The 21,321-nt window shown below is 52.3% G+C and overlaps 1 protein-coding gene across 7 annotated transcripts in view; it reads right to left on the reverse strand.

Annotated features, from left to right (window-relative positions):
* Window positions 1-21,321, reverse strand: part of SEMA4D (semaphorin 4D) — a 120,787-nt gene that overhangs the window by 27,109 nt on the left and 72,357 nt on the right. For all 7 annotated transcript variants that reach the window (XM_067039786.1, XM_067039787.1, XM_059070990.2 and 4 more), the window contains 5 exons: window positions 9,980-10,341; window positions 8,449-8,594; window positions 5,867-5,929; window positions 3,793-3,891; window positions 345-438 (listed from right to left, as the gene is read on the reverse strand). In XM_067039786.1, coding sequence (XP_066895887.1) covers window positions 345-438; window positions 3,793-3,891; window positions 5,867-5,929; window positions 8,449-8,594; window positions 9,980-10,085 — 508 coding nt within the window. In that variant the 5' untranslated portion in view covers window positions 10,086-10,341. The remainder of the gene's footprint in view (window positions 1-344; window positions 439-3,792; window positions 3,892-5,866; window positions 5,930-8,448; window positions 8,595-9,979; window positions 10,342-21,321) is intronic.

Genomic DNA, 21,321 nt, shown 5'->3' on the forward strand with positions numbered 1-21,321 from the left:
CAAGGCCGTTCCAAGGCAGGTCATGGCTCAGTCACAAACATCCCTCGAACAGGAGCATTAACTCAGTGTGACCGAGTAATCCAGATGATTTGCACAAATGACAGGTATAAGATAATCTCTTCCTACAAATCTAACCTGAGGACTGTGGAGGTAGCTGGTTATCCTACTGAACAATGAATTCAAAAGCTTGTATCAGCGGGTCTGTGGAGAGGCTCCCGTACCTTCTGTGAGGATACTGAATATGGGAACGAAGCAGAGGGAGACCACTGTGGAGGAGGAGGAACGGGACCTCCTGGGGGTCCAGCAGAGCTAAGCCAGGGACAGACTCTGAGAGCAGGACTCACCAACCATGACGGACGTGTAGCTTTGTGCTGGGTCGAAGGGACACCTTCCTTTGCCATCTTCATTTTTGCCCAGAAATTTAAAGGATGTTAAGTTCTATAATTGAATGAAAAGAAAGAGTACCATAAAATGTCTGAACTTCTGTAGTCATAATACATCTTTGTGGGACCATTTAATTTACAGACTCACTCTTCTGGGGGGACAGAGGAGAGAGCACAGGCACGGTCTACCACCTGGTCCCAGGTCTGGACGCTGGTACCTTGGCACCCTCTGACACCCTCGAGAGTGCCTCCAGATCTTGGAGCCTCAGTTGACTCTCCTATAGGACGGAGACGGCAATGCTGATGGCTCTAGGGTCGTAGAACAGCCAGGGCGAACCAAACACAGGATGTGCTCCGGAAGGGACTGGAAGGCCACGTGCAGAACTTTAATATCAACAAAGATGCCTTCAAAGCAGCGGGGGGCCAGGCTATCCAATAAATAGATAACAGGAAAAAGGAGCAGAATATCTACCTCATTCCACCCATCGAAACACACTCCAGGTGGGTCGATGATTTAAATATTAAAAACGGAACCGTGCTGCACTGACAGAAAGTATGGGTGACAATTTCAATCTTGGGATAATCTCTCCTCACCTGACAAGAGAGCCCAAAGCCAAGTAAGGGAAAAAATGGACAGATCCAGTACACAAAGCACTGGGAAGTATTTGTCCACAGAAGAATGAGACAGAGATCGACAGTGACGAAGTGGGGGAAACGCCTGCAAAATGACAGATGAGGCATTTCCATCCCTGAATATACAAGAAGCTTGTACCAATGAGTAATAAAGTATTTCCAGGAGGAAAACGGTCAAAGCACAACAAGTTAGAGAAGAAGAAACCTATCCAGCAGCACAGACAAGAAAGGATGCCTGAGCTGCCGGCAACCCAGGAAGCACAAGGCAATGAAAGCGCGGTACCATTTTCCACCTGAAAGCCTGGCGAAGCTTAAGAAGATGGACACCCGAACTGCGGTGGGTGGATGGGCAGCCCTGCTGTCTGTCAGAGCGTGGGAAACATGTCACAGACGGAGCAGAGAGGGCTCAGGGGCACGGGAAAAGATGCAGTGACATTTCTAACAGGCTGGTGCAAACAATATACAGACTTTTCACCTCTTTGGTTAGGAGGTGTGAACTGGGGTGACAGTGCACCCCACTTGATGTGATTCACTGATTGCATTTCAAGAGGATGTTTGGGGAAATCTGAACAGGGACTGGAGGTTAGATGACATTAGAGAATTACTGGATATCTCCTTAGATATAATGACAAACCTGGCGTTATTGTAGGAAAATGTCATTATTCTGAGGCAGCATTTAGGGGTCATGGGTGTGCTCACACCTGTGCACACATACGGATGCTCCCAACCAGGCAATCTGTGTGGTTAGAACACGTGTGTGTGATCAACTTTTCTGTCGGCTTGAAATTTTTTTTTAATATTGGGAAAAAATATAGGTCTAGATTTAAATGAAACATATGATTCCCTTACCTCAACAACTGACATGCCTATGGAATTTAAGTTTAAATTCCATACCTTAAGCTTCTAACTAGAGTTTAGCCAGGAAATCCTTTCAACGTGCAAAATGTTTCTAATATGACTAATGTGACCTAAGGAAAAAGAAACTAAGTCTGTCTATGAGGACTGAAGATCTCAACACCTAGACGCACCCCCTACCCCGATCTCAACCTGTCGCCCGAGTCTGTGGACACAGACAGCCCGGCAGACCCACCCTATGTATGGACCCCACCCCAGGGGTCTGTGTGAGGATACAAGGTTTTCGAAGCAGGTCCTTACTTCGCCCATACTTTGTCCTGTCATGTATCTCCGACTCAAGCTTGGAAAACAGTTTTTTAATTCCAATGAATTTATTAGGGTTCTAGCAAACTAAGCTTTCCACTTTAGCATACTTCACACTTGACAGTTACTCACTAAATAGGGACAAACACTAGAAAATGTGCTTCATTATCAATCATCAAGCGCATTTAAAACACTCCTCCCTCTTTGTGGTTGTTATAAATGGCTCATCAGATCATCTGAATAAAAAGAGTATCTCGGGCTTCCCTGGTGACAGTGGTTGCGAGTCCGCCTGCCGATGCAGGGGACACGGGTTCGTGCCCCGGTCCGGGAAGATCCCACACGCAGTGATAGCGGCTGGGCCCGTGAGCCATGGCCGCTGAGCCTGCGCGTCCGGAGCCTGTGCTCCGCAACGGGAGAGGCCACAACAGTGAGAGGCCCGCATACCGGAAAAAAAAAAAAAAAAAAAAAAAAAGAGTATCTCCCAGAGAGATGCTGCTGTCTAATCCGCTCTCTCCTTCCGGCTACCCGTCAGCAAGGGAATCAGGAGTGGTGGGAGGGCGGTGTAAGAGTGGGGGGCCCTCTCTAAAGGACCCTACTGACAACTTACGAGGCTCAGGGAGAGTCAAGGACATGATGCAGGTGACGGAGAGATGGGTCCTGCTTCTATAACCGCTCAGCAAACTGGCATTGGGTTGTCACTTCTCAGAGGGAAGAATTCCAGAACTGCCTATCAGTGGGCAACTTGTACCCCAAGAGCCAACACTGAAAGTGGTGCCCCAAGGCCAGAGCAGCAGACACTGTCCTAGCGAGCCTGGGCTGCCATGACGACCACAGACAGGGGTCGGGGGAGCTGCAACCACACATGTTCCTGCCTCACAGTTCTGGGGGCTGGAAGTCCGAGATCAGGGTGCCAGCATGGCTGGTTCCTGGTGAGGAACCTCTTCCTGGCTTGCGGACAGCCACCTTCTTGCTGTGACCTCACATGACAGAGGGAGAGAGCTCTGGTGACTCTTCCTCTTATAAGGCCATCATCCTATTAGGACTCCGCCTTCATGACCTCGTTTAACCTTAACTACCTCCTCATGGGCTGCATCTCCAAATACCATCACATTTGGAGAATTAGGGCTTCAACATATGGATTTTGGGGAGACACAAACATTTAGTCCGTAACATATATGAACCAAGAACAAAGGATCCAAGAGCAGAAGTCCTGAGTTTTCCACTTGACCGGGGCCCATGTCACAGCCAGGGCTCCCTCACAAAATACAAAACGTGACAAGGAGAAATAGGCAAGATGCTGGATCAGGGCACATTGATGCTTCCTCTCTGTCAACACTGGCCTTTCCAGAAGGTCTCCTCACTGCCAGCTCTGCACTATGGGCCAGCGGTCCTGTAAGTCCCACACCCAGTCATGCACCCAATCGTGGTGGTTTACAGACAGGAAGGCTTAGAGGAGGCCGGTGAGTGGGCAGAGGCCTTCTGCGGAGCCATGGGCCACCCCCATCCCCACACAACAGGCAGGAGAAAATCCTCCCAGACTGCAGAGCGGAGACCACTTGCCACTGCCTCGAGCCCCACGCTGCTGTAACTGCTGACCAGGGGAGCTGCGCGGCCTTACCAGGTGGTCACAGGCTGGCTGGAACGCGTTGGTCCCGCACACGTAAAGGGCACTGGAGCTGAGGGGCTGCAGCACTCGGATGTAGTTAAGGCATTCTGTCTACAAGGAAGAGAAACGCACGGGTCAGCCACCGTGCAGGTTCCACCGGAGGCCCTCCATGATCCCACTGTCCAGCCTGCTCGCTTTAGAGCATGAACCAGCCAAGCACACGCCCGACAGCAGCTCCTCTCAGCTCACTGATGACCAACCCGACTGTGAACTCACTGCCACCCTTCCACCTCGGGCCTCAGGTGCCACCCATCTGCACAGGCCAGCCCTGCCCTGCCTGGCACGGTGGGAGCAGGCTCCCGGAGACTCGGCTCCACCCCTGCACAAACCTAAATCTGCAGCTGGCCAGGGTGCTTCTGTCTGTGCAGGGTCCACAGGCCGCTGTCAAGTGCCAAGCAGATTTCACCTCAGTCACTGATTTATACTCAGCGAAGATGTATCAGCCAAAAAGCAATGAAGGGCTTCCCTGGTGGCGCAGTGGTTGAGAATCCGCCTGCCGATGCAGGGGACGCGGGTTCGTGCCCCGGTCCGGGAAGATCCCACATGCCGCGGAGCGGCTGGGCCCGTGAGCCATGGCCGCTGAGCCTGCGCGTCCGGAGCCTGTGCTCCGCAACGGGAGAGGCCACAACAGTGAGAGGCCCGTGTACCACAAAAAAAAAAAAAAAAAAAAAAAAAAAAAAAAAAAAGCAATGAAAGCTGACCTCAAACCTTACCGGACACCTGGCACAGGGAAACACGCATTCACTCTCACTGAGCACACAAACCATTCATTGCGTTGGCAGGCCCGAGGGGGTGTGTGCTGTGCAGAGTTCCCTCCACCTTCCGTTTCTCTGGGGGACCCCACACTCGACGCCCCAATGTGCGCACCTGGAAGCAGTGCTTCTCAGGAGAGGGGTGTGTCCGGCCCGCCTAGCTCAGGGGAGAGGCAGGACTAATGAGGGGCTCCGAGCCCGGCTCCACATCAGAAAGGCCCCGCAGGAAAACCAGATGCCACTGAAGAACCCACCCACTATTTTAGGCTGAAATGTACTTGGATTATATGTGCTAGCATCTGAAATTATCTCCACTCGGGAAAGGTTTTTTTTGCCGTGATTGTTTTGAAACTGGCTGGAAGTAATTCATCGTCCCTGAAGGAACTGGGAGGGACCCTTGTCCGCTGTATGGCCTCCACGTGGGGCCAGCCAAAGTGCCTGTTCTAATTTAGCTCTAAGACAACTCCCTGCGACACCTGTTATTACATCGCAATGCCTGCATTTTCCCTCATTTCAAATTTAGTGACTTTGGTGAAAGTGTTTAGTACTTTGCTAAAAAAGTTTAGCCAAAACATTTTTTTCTGTTTCTGTTTTTGTTTTTTTAATTTTAATTGCTTTGAAATTAGCCAACAACTACTGAAATTGACTATAACTCAGCTGTCTTAACCGACTACCAAGGAAGACGGGGGCGCTTATACTCCAAGACACCGATATTGGCCCAGCACCAGTTAGGGGCAGGGCGGCCCAAGTGGGTGGTGGCCATAACCCAGAGGTCTGGAGGGAGATGGACGGACACTCAGCCCAGCGCTTCCCGGATGGCCACCACACTGAGATGCCCAGTATCTCCTAGAGAAGGACCAGAATCTTAAGGCACAGATGCTCCCAACAATCCAGAAATCCTACAACAACCCCTCCAGGCCACTGGGGCTCAGGGGAGGCACGAACCCTGCACTGTACGCCTTTAGGCCAGCAGGCACCAGACATTGTTTTCTGTAGTCAAAGTGTCAGGCCATTCGAATAAATTCAATTCAGATAAACTTTAAGGTAATTTTCTAAAGCCCAGTATGTTTGGCACTTGCACTGAGAGCCCCAGGCTCACCACTTGGGAACAGGGAGGTAACCTGCAGGATGAGATGCGATGATGTGAGCAAGCCTGGCAGCATCCTGAGGGTGGGGCAACCTGTCTGGGCTGCACCACAGAGGTCGGGGAGTTCGGGAGAGTCAAACAAGTAAGACAGGCCTGGGTGGGCTCTGAAGCTTGCAAAAGAAATTACCTGTTTTGATTTCCCCTTTTCCGCGCATTTTGCTTTTTTATCTTCCGAGACCTTCCAATACGCCTGTGAGGAAAAAGGAGAGTCCATTTCAGTGCATGTTCCCCCTTTAGAAGGAGATACTGGTATAAAAAACATACAGTTTACAAAGCACATGGTGGTGTTTAGAGCACAGGTATCTCCCGAGACAGATTGCAAAGTGAGGCTCAGAGAGCAGACGCTGGGACCCGTGAGCAAAGGGGCTTTGTGAAAGTTCTGTGATCCTCATGCTGCAGCCAGGGGGCTTGGAAGGCGGCTCCCAGATGACTGCTATTCACCGAAAAAAACTGCAAAAACTAAATGGCTGAAAGTGGGGAGGGTTTCAAGTATTTATCAAAAAAATAAACTGCAGGCATTTTCTTTTCTTTTTTTTCTTTTGGTCGCACTGCGTGGCACGCGGAATTTTAGTTCCCTGACTAGGGATCGAACCCGTGCCCCCTGCAGTGGAAGTGCAGAATCCTAGCCACTGCACTGCCAGGGAATTCCCTAAACTGCAGGCATTTTCAAACATCAAGTGGGTTTTCTCATCCCTTCAAAACTGATTCTTGAGTCTAGTAAAACGTCTTGACGTTTACTTCCTCAGTGGAACGGCAGGGTTATGATGCTTTACATTTTATGTGATGGTAGCAGGTGAAAGTGATGAAGCCACGGGGCTCCCTCAGGTCAGTTGTCTTCCCGCTGAGATCTGTGCTCCTGCTTCTTCCACACCAGGTAGACAAGCCAGGCTGGCAGATGCCTCAGCCCCCCACTCTCCGGAGGACAGAGAGCAACAGCACTGCATCACAAAAGGCTCCCACGCCCCTGCCTCACTGTCCCCAAGATGCCCCACCTGCCCATGTGATATTCCAGGATTGATGCCAAAATATACTTCCAGAGAATCAAAGCTGGCCGTCGGGCACTCAGAGGTCAGGAAGCACACGGTGCTTCTCCATGGCAGTGAAGTGAATCCCCTAGCAATGTGTTTTCAGAGAAATGGAAGTGTTAATCAGGACACGTGAAAGCAGAACAAAGTCCCATTTCCAATTGCAACTTCCTTGAGAAATTACAGTGTAGACAATTTCATCATTATCTACAGGCAATGCATAAGGACACGGGAACATGAACTCTGACAGGCCCTTGATCGCGGCGTTTTCACTGAAGGTTGGATGTAGTCCTTTCATTTTTTTTTTTCCCTCTTTTACATCTACAGAGCCCAAAGCCTCTCGGTTACCCACAGTGATGGCATTAACAGAGCAACGGGGGTTCTGACTGAGCAACTGCAGGTCTGCACAAGCACACGGTGGAAGCACGATGCTCCCAAGACGAGATGCTGAAAGGCAGTGTTAGCCCTAGTTGTTGCAAAGGAGAGTGCGGCTCAGAGGAAGGGGATTCAATGAACACAGGGAGTCGGGGCTGAGCAGGGCAGGCCCTCCAACACGTTTAAATCCAAGAGTCATGGTCATACTAAAAAACCAAAAGCAGTCCAAAAACCCACTGTCTCCCTTTGGGGAGAACTTACTCATTATTTGGAAAACCAGTAAATAAAGGCGAAGATTTCAAGCACCGATCCTGCCATGTCCAAAGGAACTGGCCTCGGGAGATGTGAATAGCTGGCAACGGGCATTTCCCCGTCACAGACGATATTCCAGCTCACAGATGGAGAAGGAAAGGTAGAGGGGGGATGTCCCATTCTGCAACCCTTGACGTGCTCCAGACTGCGACGGTCAAGGGCCAGGAGGAGGACGCCCGCCTGGGTGGAGGGTCCGGCGTCTCACAGGAGCCAGACTGAGGCTGGGGGCCGGACAGGGCTGCGAGTGGCTCTCCCAGCAAGTAGACCCAGGGCGACTCCTAGGAACGGAGACTCGACGACGGACAGAGTGCCTGGCCACACAGACGGCCTGAGTTCAACACGATCGAACTGAATAGTCAAACATCATTTATGATAAGGAGTCCGTGAAATTTGAACGCTATTTGAGGAAATTAATTTGGGGGATGCAATAACGATATTTTGGTTATTTTGAAAAAAGGAGTCCCTTCCGTTAGGAGATGCTCAGGGAAACGTGCAGATTAAGAACATGGGTCTGGGATTTGCAAAGCCTCCCAGAGGGAGCAGAGGAGGAGGACATGGATGGGAGGACAGGGGTGAGCCCCCGGCCTGCAGGAGCCTCGATGGGTACGGGGTTCCTCATATCACTCCTCTGATCCCGTGTGTGCCTGAGATTCTCCGTAATAAAATGTTCAAAAATCCAAGATAAAAAGTGGGGGATCCCTGGGTGAACTGCCAGCCTGGGGAGGACGGAGGCCGCCAGGGGACACCCTGAGATGGGGCTTCGTGGACACAGGGCGGGAAAGAAGCTTCAGGATGACAGGGCCCTCAGTCTGGTGGACAGGAAGGCTGCTCGCTAGACGCACAGGACGTCCGTGGGGCTGGCCACTGGGGTAAGCAGGCTCCACAGCCAAGAGAGGGCCCGACACCCCAGGAGGAGGCCGGTGTGTGGATCTGAGCAGAAAACACTGGGAAGGGTGTGTGGCCCAGACAGCAGGGGAGCGGGGACCCCACACCATACCTCATGTTGCTTCTTGGAGATATTGTGTGTGTTCAAGGCAAACACGGCTTCCCGGGCGCCCACGTACAGGGTGTCCTTGTCCTCACTCAGCAGCAAGGCCGAGTAGTTGAAGATGCCCGGCTCGTGAAACTGCACCAGCTGCACCTCTGGGGAGGGCGGGGTGGGGGGAGAACGTATTAGGTATTTCTGAGCTTGGACACACCCTGAGCATCTGGTCTCCTTTTAGTGCGTGGCTGTCTCACTAGGGCCATGCGTGGGTCTGCTGCCACAGTGGACAGGCCCCAGCCGAGGCCAGAACTCAGCCACCTTTGGGTGGGGGCCGCCACCAAGTGTGAGGCCCCAGAGCCACTGTGCTCTACCAGTGCTGTGGCCTGGCTTCCCTTCCTGTTCCCTCCAGCCCAGCTGAGTTCCAAACCCAGCAGTGTGACCTCCTAGGAACATGACCTTCAGGCAGCATGACCTCTTCGCAATGTAACCTTGTGACCTCCCAGCAGACCGCAGGCCAGACACCTTAAACTGATGACCACTGTGGTTCCCTCTCCCTCCCATCAAACTCTTGTCTATGTGTATTTAATCATCCACAGATGAGGTTTATAAAGAATGTAACTATTTAGGATTTACTTATTCAGAAAAAAAATCATTTACCTCAAAGCCTTTAAAAAAATCTGTTTCAGCGATTACACCCCTTAACCCAAGCATTTTCCAAGGATAACCAGCACAAACTTAAAAAGCAGAGAAACAAATGACTTTCACTTATTTGGTAATTGCATCCATAGCTATTTAGGAATATGAGGAATTTAAGGATGAGCTCTTTAGGAGTAATATAAATGTATCGACCCTATCTCTTAAGGAGCTATTTCTTCTTTTTGACCATCCCAGAGTCCATTTTAAACTTGGCTTTCCATCTGTCACCAAGCTCTGATTTTATTGAAGGGTTAGGTGTTCACACTAATTTTCCATTGCTGCTCTTCTAATTTTCCATTGCTGAAGAAAGATGCACACAGGACAGAGGCTCTCCCAGCACACACACTGCCTGGAATTCTGCACAAGACAGCTCAAGCCCTGCAAGCACACCTCGCTCAGGACCGCTGAGCCTGAAAGATTGGACACAGCTCCCCAAAGAGGAAATAAACAAAAGGGAAACTAATAAATAGCAAATGAAAACAACTGGCCTGAAGCTCAGCTACACATAATTAAATATCGTCAAAATATTGATACTACTTGGTGTGGTTTGTGCCCAGGCAGCGTGCACCAAACGTCATCAGGCGCAAGGAAGATAAACTTCCTTCCAGGGCCCCCCAAGATTTAGAAGCCAGGCCAATCAGCAGGCCAAGAACAAGCCCTGCGAGTGTTTCCAGTTATCGGACCATCTCCCCAGAAGCGGCGGTGCCGGCCGTCTGCCCACACGCAAGTGCCAGGAGGACAGACCCAGCAGAGCAAAGGGCACCTGTGCATCTCAACACCACGAGCAGGGAGCAGGGTGGCCATTCCCTTCAGATGCCACCAGCGCCTGACACGGTTCTGCCCTCACCTCTGTGCTCCCAGGTGATCCTAGGTATGGGTGCAAATGCCACCGCTGTCCCAAACACCACGGCGAGGGCGGTGAGCAGCCCCCCGATGGGGGCGCACATCCTCATCGGCTGGGGCCGCAGTGGGGACGTCGGCAGCAAATGCCCGCGGGCAGGCGAGCCCACGATGGGTGTCAGGGTGGTCGCTGCTCAGAGCTGCAGGGCTACGACCTGCAGCACAGCCTGGAGCTGGTGGGTGGCGCGAGCCCCGAGGCCCCGCATTTCTCAGCACTCTGGGAGAGGTCGAGCTGCTCTCACCACTGCAAATGTCAAAGGCCACCTCGTTCTTAAACAGCGTGCTTCTCTACGGCCCTCTGAAGAAATGCTGGAAGAAAGTGAAAAGGAAGGGTTACGCATCAGGATGTGTTGTAATAACGCCCCTTTTGTTTGCTCAATATCCCCCCACGGCTCTGCTCTCACCACATCCCCAGCCACGGACTCTGTCTGCTGAGGACAAGAGAGTGGTGGGGACAGAGAGGGCTTCCTGTGGGGACAGCCCCACACAGACACCAGAGCTACAGGAGTCGGGGCTTCCTGGTCCTCAGGTGGGCCCGGAATGCAGGACAGACACAGGGACCCAGACCACGGAGACAGATGCCTGCCTGACTGCATAGCTTCCTCCCTGTGCGGGCACTGTGTCCAGCTGGTAATGCGATGGGAAGGTAGGGAACGGAACCGGGGTTTCAGTTTCCCTCAGAGACTCTGGCTTCCCAATTCCTGTAATACTCATCGAGGACGACAGCCAGAACTAAAGACTGGAGAGCTGCGCGGAGGCTGAAATGTGAGAGTACACACACAGACACACACACAGGCGTATGTACGCATACAGACATGCATGCCTACAGACACGCATGCACGCACACATGTCCTGGTCGTGCAGACCTCCTGCAGGGGACAGGGCCACCCCGATGGCCTTGCTCCTCCAGCCTCACTGTAAAGTCTGCATGTCATGGAAACTGGTCATGGGCTCTGACCTGTCACCGAGATGAAGCACCTCGTGGAAAGAACAGGCCTGTGCTGAATAGAGAAACTGTGGGGCTGGGGGGTCCTCAGATCTCCTGGCACCCACGCTCTGACCCTGCCCCACGACTGCCTGCAGTCCCGGCCTCCCGCCTGCTCAGCCCCGTGCACCATCTGCAAGGGTCCCTGCGGGGAGCTGCAGGGCAGCCCTGCTCCACCTCAGTGAATTGGGGCAATAAGGGTTTGCCCCTGACCCAAGGCCCCACCAGGATCCCAGGGAGCCTGTGAGATGGACTTGTTCCCGCCTTCTCAGGGAGAGGTTAAACCAAAATGTCAGCCTGAACAGAGGCAGGACACTTGCCAACCACATCTGGGGAACACAATTAAGCTACAGCAGAACCACTGCACTTTGCAGATGTGCTGCCCTGCGGGGCCCACACGGAATCCACGGACGTGCAACCTGCTCCTCAACTGAGTACCCTCTCCTGCAAAATGGTGAAGCAGCTGCCTCCCCGACACCCCTCTCCCCTCCCCCAGAGGCCCTGGGCGTCAGCCATCCTCACCTCCTCCTCTTCCGTCCACTCCCACCAAGCCAAGGCCCCTTCCAGGTCTACCAGTCCTACTGACACACGCAGGCCCTCCCTCTCTAGTTCCTTCCCCTGCACCCACCATCACTGTCAGCATCCTGACCACCAACCCTCAGGACGCCTGAGGGGCAGCCAGCTCCCTTACTCCCTCTCCAGCCGTCTTCTCCCGGCTCCGTCTCCCTGGGGACCCCACAATTTGCCACAGGGCAGCACCTGTCCAGCCACCTGCCCTGCTGCTCTCTGACACATCAGGCCAAACCAAACCTCCCAAGAGGGTCTGGGGAGAAGGTCCGGCTTCCTGTTTACCTGGTTAAGTCAGTGCCTCCAGGGAGCTCTCCCTGCTCCTCCCTATCCTGCCTGGGAAGTCACCTCTCACACCCTAGTGTCCTTCTCTGGCCCCCAAACCCTAGCAGGGAGCACGGCTCACCCTCCACAGTACTCTGGGGTCTTTTTATTTTTATTTTACTTACTTTGTATGTGTACGTATGGGCCACTACCACCCCCGCTCCACTTCACAAAGGGAGGACTCACGGGGGACTTTCACGGTGCGCACTTGCCACGGGGGAGATGCTGGGCAAGGGCCAGACACCAGGGGCCAAGCCTCATCTGCCCGCCCACCTTCCCTGCTCAGGCACCCACTCTGCACCTCCTCCTCCCAGCCCGAAGGCTGCCTGGCGGGGCTCCCCATCCACCCAGGATCTGTTCTCCATCCCAACACGCCGATCGGCCCGTGAAGTCAGGGAGCACACCGAGTCCACCTGTTCCTCCAGGGACTGGCCCATCCTGGGGGGAGACTGGCACCTCTTTTCGACAAAGGGCCGGATGGGCATTATTTTCAGCTTTTTGCTTCCTAGAGCCTCTGTCCCAGCTACTCGAGCCCAGCATGGTAGCTCAAAAGCAACCGCCGATGACGTGTGAATGGATGAGCGTGGCCGTTTGCCAACGTAACTATTTACAGGATGGGTACTGGGCTGCAGGCCAAGCCCTGCGCTGGGGGCCCAGGGGGACGGCCGGCCCAGACACCCAGTGGCAAAGGCACGATCCATGCTAAGCACAACACCGGATGCACCAGGAGGTCGAGGAGGCCGGGAGGGGAAGCAGAGAGCGAGCTGCCTCGTGGGGTAGCTGTGAGTGCTCACTCTCTGCGGAGCCAGCTCTTAGAGGCGCCCATCGTGTGGGGCACAGTCACCCTCGGCCAGGGCCCTGGTGGGGACTCTGCTCTCCTGCCCTTAGCAGGGAAGTGAGGTACAAGGTGGCTCCAGAAGCCCAGGCCAGGCGAGGTGTTCCCGATGTGACCCACTCAGCGAGCAACCCCAGAGTGTCCAGTGAACACTAAATACACCGCAGCAATCCTACACAGCCGCAGGATGCCCAGGTCCTGGCGAGGGCTCTTCGCGTGGATGATGTTACTGGCTCGGGGTGCACCAGACACCCGCCTAGCTCGTTCCCGGGTCCATTTCCGCCACTACCAGTCTAATCGAAGCCGTGCCCACCCCACCCCACCCCACCCCCATCCTGACCTCTCCACAGCCTCCCACCTCTTTACCCTGCTTCCATTCTTGCCGCCTGGGGTAGAGATTGTTAGCTTCCTGTCCCAGCATCCACATCCCTTCATTCTCACTAACAGAATCTTGATTTTACCTAGGATGGCAGTGTGGCCAGTTAACCATGTCTCCCAGATCCCCTGGCGGCAGTTCTGGCCAAAGAACTGTGGACAGAAGTTATTAGGAATTCCAGGAAAGCTTTCTAAAGGAGGCTGACTCAGCTAGCGTTGGCATTTTTTTTTTTTGCGGGGGGGGTCTTCAGCCTTTCCTCCTTTTGCTGCCTGGAACTCAAATTTGATGGCTGGAGCTCTGCCAGCCACCTTGTAAACATGAAGATAAGAGTCTCATTCTGAGAACAGCCAAGTGGAAATCCAGAAGAACTGGGGACCCTCACAACATACTGGAGACTTTACACCTGCTTTCTTCTGCCTGCCTCTAGACTTGATAATAAACTATTAATCTCTTTAAATTACTGTTTTTTCAGATCTTTGTTACCAGCAGTCAGATACAATTCCAAACAGATACAATCTCCCTGTAACACATTTACCAAACAGCAGCAGCAGACAGAATAATGTTTTTAATGTAAATCAGAGCATGTCATTTCCCTACGTGAAACATTTCTCACTCAGATTAAACCCAAGAGCACAACCTTGGTTGACCTTCTATCCAGCCTCTCCTGTTTCATGTTCCCTCCACCTTTCTGTCCCAGCCATTTCTGGACATGCAGAGCCGAGCCTGGCCCATCTGCAAGGCTGTCTTCCCACTGCTTGGCAAAGCAATTCAGAACATTTCCAAATGTGTATGTACCAGAGATCACATGTGTAAATCCCACGGCACAGTCTCATTAATTTACCAGAGAAGACTTTCTCTCTGTATGATTGATTAGTGACTGGCAGTGCCTCCCCAAAGCTTCTCTGCTCTGAGCTCCCAAACAGGTAAGCTTTCTAGGAATGCTCCAAATCACGGCAAGGAGAAGCTCAGTGGCTGCCAGGGTCAGAGAGGAGTGAGGGGTGAACAGGCAGAGCTCAGAGGATTTCTACCACTCTGGAGTGAGACGTTGATGTGGAGGAGGGGACAAGATACATGGAAACTCTATGTAATTTCTGCTCAATGTCACTATGACTCTAAAACTGCTCTCAAATAGAAAGTTTATTTAAAAATACCCACAATACACCAACTCAGAGAGGTCTTTCCTGAGCACAAAAGGAGCATGTGTGAGGCCCTCTCCCAGTGTGCCCACAGCCTGGGGTGCCCTTCTGGCTGCGGGGCACAGATGTGAGGCCCACTGGGATGTTTCATTTCCCCTCAAACATCAGCATGGAGCCCAGTCTCTGTTGGAGGGAAATGGTTTGCAAGGATCCAACGGCAAGAACAAATTCCTACTTTGGTTGCTGATAGAAGTCACTCCTCTGGGACATCCCATGACATGCACTGCAACCAGGCTTAGAACCCAGATGTGGGAGATGGGAGAAGCCCTCTTTGGAAACTGGTGCCCAGAACACAGAGATTTATCTCAACTCCCTCCTCATACCCAGTAAAATTCTGACACCCTAAAAGGACATAAACCCATACGGATAAAAATGGGGCGAGGGTGATAGCCCATGCGGATGTTTACAAACCTGGGAAACTAGAAAGAAAACAGATGAGCATTAAGTAGTGGTGTACTGGCAAACCTTAACAACTGGCTCTCCAAGGGGGCTGGGTGCCCTGCTTTGTAGTGTATGCCGATCCCTGGGGTGTAAATGCTGCTTTCAAGCTTCCAACATGATGTCACTGAACACAGAGATAGGACGAGATGCACGGTAGCACACCGGTGCACGGTAATTCCACCACACAGATACAACAGGCATGTGGCCTCAAGAGCAGGTAATAGTACAGGAAACAGTAAAATGCACAGGAAGCAGTGGGTTTTGAGTCTGTTTACCTTCACTTGTATTTTTAATACAATTTATTTAAGTCCACATAATTTAGTGTTTGATAATGGCTGTGTTCACTAGCACAGCACTGCTAGTAATTAATTGCCGTTGTGGACAAACAGAGCTGAAGCCGGAGCCTGTGAGAGAAGTCACAAAGAAACCTGAGGAAATGAAAGCGACCTTAGAAATGAAAATCTTGATTGAGGCAACAAAATGTTCAGCTGAAGGACTGGAAGATAAAATTGAGGAGGTTTCCTAATAGTTGAACAATGTGACAGAGATAAACACAGGGAGAGAAAAGAGAAGAAAGCTAGAAGATGGATTCAGGAGACCCATGTCTAAGTGACAGGAGTTCCAGAAGAGAGTGAGAATACAAGATGTTACCAGACAAATAATAACAAGAAAATGTCCAGAATAAAAAATACACACGTTTGTAGAATGGAAGAGCCCAGCAGTGCAATAAATGAAGAAACACTGCAGTAGAGCCCTGGGAGACAAAGGGGGGAGATTCTGAAAGCTTCCAGAGAGAAAACGGGGCTCCAGACAATGACCTCTCAAGAGCCACGCCAACAGCTAGGAGGCAGCACAATGCTATTAAAGTCTCAAAGAAGGAGGATTGCTCATGCAGACTCTCAAATCAAACCCAATTATCAATCACCCGACTGTAGCACAGAAACATGTCCCAAGCATGAAAGTTCTTAGAACTTTGCACAGGCTCCGGACACACAGGCTCAGCGGCCACGGCTCACGGGCCCAGCCACTCCGCGGCACATGGGATCTTCCCAGACAGGGGCACGAACCCGTGTCCTCTGCATCGGCAGACGGACTCTCAACCACTGTGCCACCAGGGAAGCCCCATTCTTAGAGCTTTTAACTTCCTTACATCCTTTCTCAGAAAGCTACTGAAGGACTCACGCCACCAAAACAAGGGAGCTGTTTCCCTGGTCTTCCTGAGAAGGAGGAAGAGCTGGGGGACAAGAGACAGGGTGTGATCCATGGAGAAGGGGTGGAGGGAGCAGGAGACAGAGGCCGAGAAGGTGCAGGAGAGATCATGCATAGTTACCGTGGGTTTGTGCACTGAAATATGAGGGTTATGGGTCTGGTAGAGCCTGAGGATGAGCTAGTAACACATTCATAGATAAAAAATGAAGCACACACACTCAAAATGAAGCAGTTACTAACCCCAGAGAAAGCAAAAGTGAAACTTGAAAGGAAATGTGATCAAAGCATACTTATTATGGCCCAGCTTTGAGCAATACTGACATGGCACCAATAACAAAAACTGTGGAGCAACGTCACTGGGAGGGTGGGGGACGAGTGAGTGAAGGAGGACATCAGAGAACTCCAATCCTCACCTTCCATGGTAATACAGGATCTAAGATAGCAAATGCAGGAAATATCTATACAAGCACTTTGAAGGAATATTACCCAAAATGGCTTCCCTGGTGGCGCAGTGGTTGGGAGTCCGCCTGCCGATGCAGGGGACGCAGGTTCGTGCCCCGGTCCGGGAAGATCCCACATGCCGCGGAGCGGCTGGGCCCGTGAGCCATGGCCGCTGAGCCTGCGCGTCCGGACCCTGTGCTCCGCAACGGGAGAGGCCACAGCAGTGAGAGGCCCGCGTGCCACAAAACAAAACAAAACAAAAACCAAAATGGCTAAAACAGTCACAGCTCACTGTCTCAGGGACAAAGCGACAAGACCGGAGCTCCTGTTTTCTCTCATAAGCTGTAATTATTTCAAGTTAAAATCATGTGCATTAATTGCTCTGATAAAAGTAATTAAAAATTTAAAAGAAATCAATGCTTTGATTCTTTGTAGCCTGGAAGACAGCAGTTCAGTGGGTGGAGAAGCAGGGGACATGGTCGCCTGTAAGCAGCTGTCCCAAGGACCAGGCAGAGCAAGATGTGCTTATGCAGCCACACTGGGGTTCATACATTTTTGCAGAAATAGGATTATTCACCAAGCGGCAGAAGTGCCCTGAGCAGCAGAATGGGAGTTAGTGTAAAATGAAGCTTCGACAGCGCCCAGCAAGGGGACCTGGCCTCCCGTCCCCTCACTCGCCACAGATCACACCCCAACCCCAGTCTCTGCATTTGCCGCTCCTTCCTCCAGAACATTCTGCGACGCCCCCACTCTGCTTCCCCACCCAGGAGTTCCTGGTAGCTGGCTCCTTCCCATATGCACCTTGGCCCCAAGGCCACCTCCATCCTCCTTCTGCTTTATTTTCTTCATAGCACGAGTAGGGGCTTGAAAATGCTCAAAGATGTGGTCCCTTCTAGGGCCGGCAGAACCAGGGGAAATACAAACATCCCAGTGAGAAGACTAAGGCCAGAGCTGGAGAGAACCAAGGTGAGGCCCCAGTGGCAGAAAGTTTCGCACGCATCATAGCCAGAATGAACAGAAATTTAGAATGGATTCACAGCTCCAGGAAAGGCTGAGCTACCCTAACAAACAGGCCCAGTGAGTTTCAGCGGAGGAGGCGGAGGCGGGTGGAAGGGCCAGTCTCTCTCCTTCCGGGACCTGCAGGAGCGGCCGCTCTTCGCTCGGGCTGCTCACACTGGTTTAGGTGAGAGGGGAAAACATTCTCCTTAATCGCCTTGAGCCTGTACCAACCCGGACAGTGTTGTTAAGGAGCAGGGCGGGTGTTGAACTAGCCAGGCGGTCACTCCCTCCCAGCCATTCCCAGGCCCGTCCTGCCCACAGCGGCCCCAGGACGGAACGGGAACGAGTTCTTTCTGCAGAAGCTTCCCAGCATGGGCTTCATCCAGCTCTCAGCTGTCTTTACCTCATCAGCAGGCGCCAGATTCCCGATGGCCTCAATCAGACCCTGCGTCTCGTCCCCAAATGGTCTTCAAAAAAAATCCACACGAATAGCCAAAGGTCAGGAGGGTCCGCGCCACACACAGTCAACTCCTCTCTGGGGAAGGGGTGTGGGGGATAGATGTTTTGCTTTATGACATTGGAAGGGTTTGATGTTTGTCCTTTTTCAATAAGCATGCATTGTTCCGTATAATTTAAAAGTGCTAAGCAAAGCACACAGCACACTCACACAGACACACAGCCACGGTGCACTGAACCGGGAACACTGGCTCGACGATCTCTGTCGCGTTAAGAATCGAAGCCTTAAATGTTCAAATGGAAACAACTGGACAAAGCGCCCACCCTCTGGCTTTCGTGGGCACTTCTGCTGGGAGCCAAGTGTCAGGAGTGTGCATTTGGCCTCCCCCATGTGAAAGTGTCACAGTGAGACAGGAGCCCATTAGAAAGACAGGGTCATACAATGTCACACCCATTACCTACACGTAATTGTGCTAGTTCAGGAGGAGTGCACGACCCCACTTTAAATGTCAGGAGAATGGAACCCAGAAGGGTCTCTGAACCTGGCACTCAGGGGCCTGTCAGTGCCTGTCACGCGGCAGCTTTCCACCCGAGAGAACCTGAATCAAGTCAGGTGGTTGGGAAAGAGAAAATAGGGTAAGGGCTATTTCATGAAACTGTACACACATCTGTGTACGTACGCTTGTGTGTGCGCATATGTGTATTGTGTACCTGTGCACATATACACGTATTGTGTGCACCTTTAAGTGTATATCGGAGTATATGCGTCGTGCACGTATGCATCTCTGTGTGACCTGTATGTGTGTGCATTCATGTATGTATGTGTACACGTGTGTTGTTTGTATACATGTATCTATGTATATGAGTGTTCAGTCACGCATGCACACACCTATAGGTGTGTGCGTATGAGTAGGTGTGTGCATGTGCATCTGTGTCTGTTCACGTGTGCCTGTGTGTGTGTACATGTGTGTATGTGCATGCCTATGCAGTGTGTGTGCTCTCTGTGGCAGCACAGAAATCCCCATCTAGCACTGCATTCCTAGATGTGACCGGTGATGAAAGGCTAGGGTCCTTTAAGGCAGGAACCATGGGCCGAGGGTACAGTCTGGGGTCTGTCACACCTACCCACACCTTGGCTTCCCTTTCTGGGACCAGCTGTCTGTAGGGTCACAGAGGGGACACCACTCACTACCCCATGTAAGGCGTCAATGCTGGCATCAACAACAGGACGCTAAACCAATGTTCAAAGTGTCCCCACTGGCATCCCCTGGAAACCCATGAAAGGGCAGCTCAGGTGACAGCTGTGGACAACTACCGGGGGAGCCTGTTGACGCTTTTTGTCTATGGGGTTTGCCCAGACAGGGCAGGTGAAGCCCCACTTACCCTCTAGGCCCTGTGGCCAGGACAGTGGAAGACACACAGCTAAATATACCTTTTCCTCCCAGCCAGGAACAGAGAACACAAGAGCTACCCTAAGACCGTGCCCTGCCAGTGCTGGTGCCGGGCCCAGTGTCCCCAGCCCCAGGCTGTCCCCCACCCTAGGCTCCCCTACCCTACCCCAGTCACCAGCCCCGCCCCCGAGGCTGCACCCCACCCTCAGCTCCTCTCCCTACCCAATCCCCCAGCCCCAGCCCCAGGCTATGCTACCCCCCACTCCCCTCCCCTCCCCACCCTCAGTGCTCTCCTCCCCCACCCCTGGCTGTGGTGCTGATGTCACCACCTTGCCAAATGGCCTTGCCCCCTCAGGAATCAGGAACCGGTTTCAGAAGCTCTCTGTGTCACACACACAACAAACAGTTTTTTATCTCAACTTCACTTTCCCCAGAACTTAGAATGGATCCCAGGAGCCAGGCTCAGCCTTAGAGCTGAGTCCAGCTGGATGTCCCCCGCTTCCCCAATGGAAAAGCGTCCAGGACACCGGCTTTCCCCTCCAGCCGCCCCACAGGGGCAAACAAGCTGGTCAGGACGTCCAGGCACACCTTAACCCTCGTTCTCTCACCTAAACCCAGGCATGTGTGTGTCACAAATGTGCCGATGGAAGCCAGGAAGGAGAAAAAGGTCGGCAGGGTGACAGATGTACATACCAACCAATTAATCAGCAATCAATCAGCAGCGATGATGCTGAGAAGGGCATAGGCAGGGCAGGTGCAGGGCAGCGGGGACCCTGAAGCACAAAGGCCAGAGGAGGGAGGGATCACACCACCTGTGCGACATCATTCTACCCTTCACAGTCACACTGTCTCTTTGGAGGCCGTGTGGCACCCTCGCATAGCGTGTGCGTGTGTCTCTGAGCCCGGACAGCTTAGCACCAGGGAAGATAAAATAACGTTCCTCCCCTGGCCTGATTCTTCCTGTTGGCCCACCCCCAGGGAGGAATGTCTGCTGTCCAGGGGCTGCTGGCGTCATAGGGAGCTCAGCTCCAGATGTGCCCCCAGGCTTGTTTCCCAAGGGCTGGAGGACACCGTGTGCACCAGGAGATATTTTTTTTTTTTTTTTTGCGGTATGCGGGCCTCTCACTGCTGTGGCCTCTCCCGCGGAGCACAGGATCCGGACGCGCAGGCCCAGCGGCCATGGCTCATGGGCTTAGTTGCTCCGGGGCATGTGGGATCTTCCCGGACCAGGGCACGAACCCGTGTCTCCTGCATCGGCAGGTGGATTCTCAACCACTGCGCCACCAGGGAAGCCCCAGGAGATATTTTAAATGCCACCAAAACTGGTGCTTCAGTCCCCAGTTTGACCTGTACAGAGAGCAAACTTAGATAAATGACACTGTTGAAAAGTTCTGCCTTAACTGGAATTTATTTGCATTCTTAATTTTCTCCTTACCTTATAAAACTCTCCTACCTTCCAAAGTAACTCCAAGGGTGCTTAATTCCAGTAATAAAGAAATGTAAATTAAAATAAAATACCTAATTATCCCTCATGAGGCAGAGAAATTTAAGATTGCTGCTAGGGGTGCTGGTGAAGGGTTGGAGGATTTCTGAGGGTGATTCTGAATTTCCAAATGGCTCCTACTTCCTAGCGAGTCTTGGGCAGCTGTCCTATGGACCAGCCCAGTGTGCAGAGCCATGTGGACGAGGACAGCCCACGAGGGCACCTGGAGGGATGTGCCTCCACCGGGGGGGGCTAGTTAACAGACACGTGCAGCACACTGAAGAAGCTAGGCAAGAACCACCGGGAAGCACACAGCACCCTGACCACATGGAAAGGCAAGGGCAGAACAGCAGGCCAAGATGACCCATGTGTGTCCAGGGAGGAGGTGCCAGTCCACATACACACACACACACACACATGCACACACACAGACACACATGGATACAGACACACATGGACACACAGGCGCACATATAGACACACATGGACACAGACATACGTCCAACTGTTAACAGTGATTATCTCTGGGGAGGGAGAAAGGCCAGGGAACTCACTTTTTAATGTTTGTTTTTAAAACGGTGAATAA

Source organism: Kogia breviceps, chromosome 8, assembly GCF_026419965.1.
Source record: "Kogia breviceps isolate mKogBre1 chromosome 8, mKogBre1 haplotype 1, whole genome shotgun sequence".
In the NCBI taxonomy this organism is placed as follows: Eukaryota; Metazoa; Chordata; class Mammalia; order Artiodactyla; family Physeteridae; genus Kogia; species Kogia breviceps.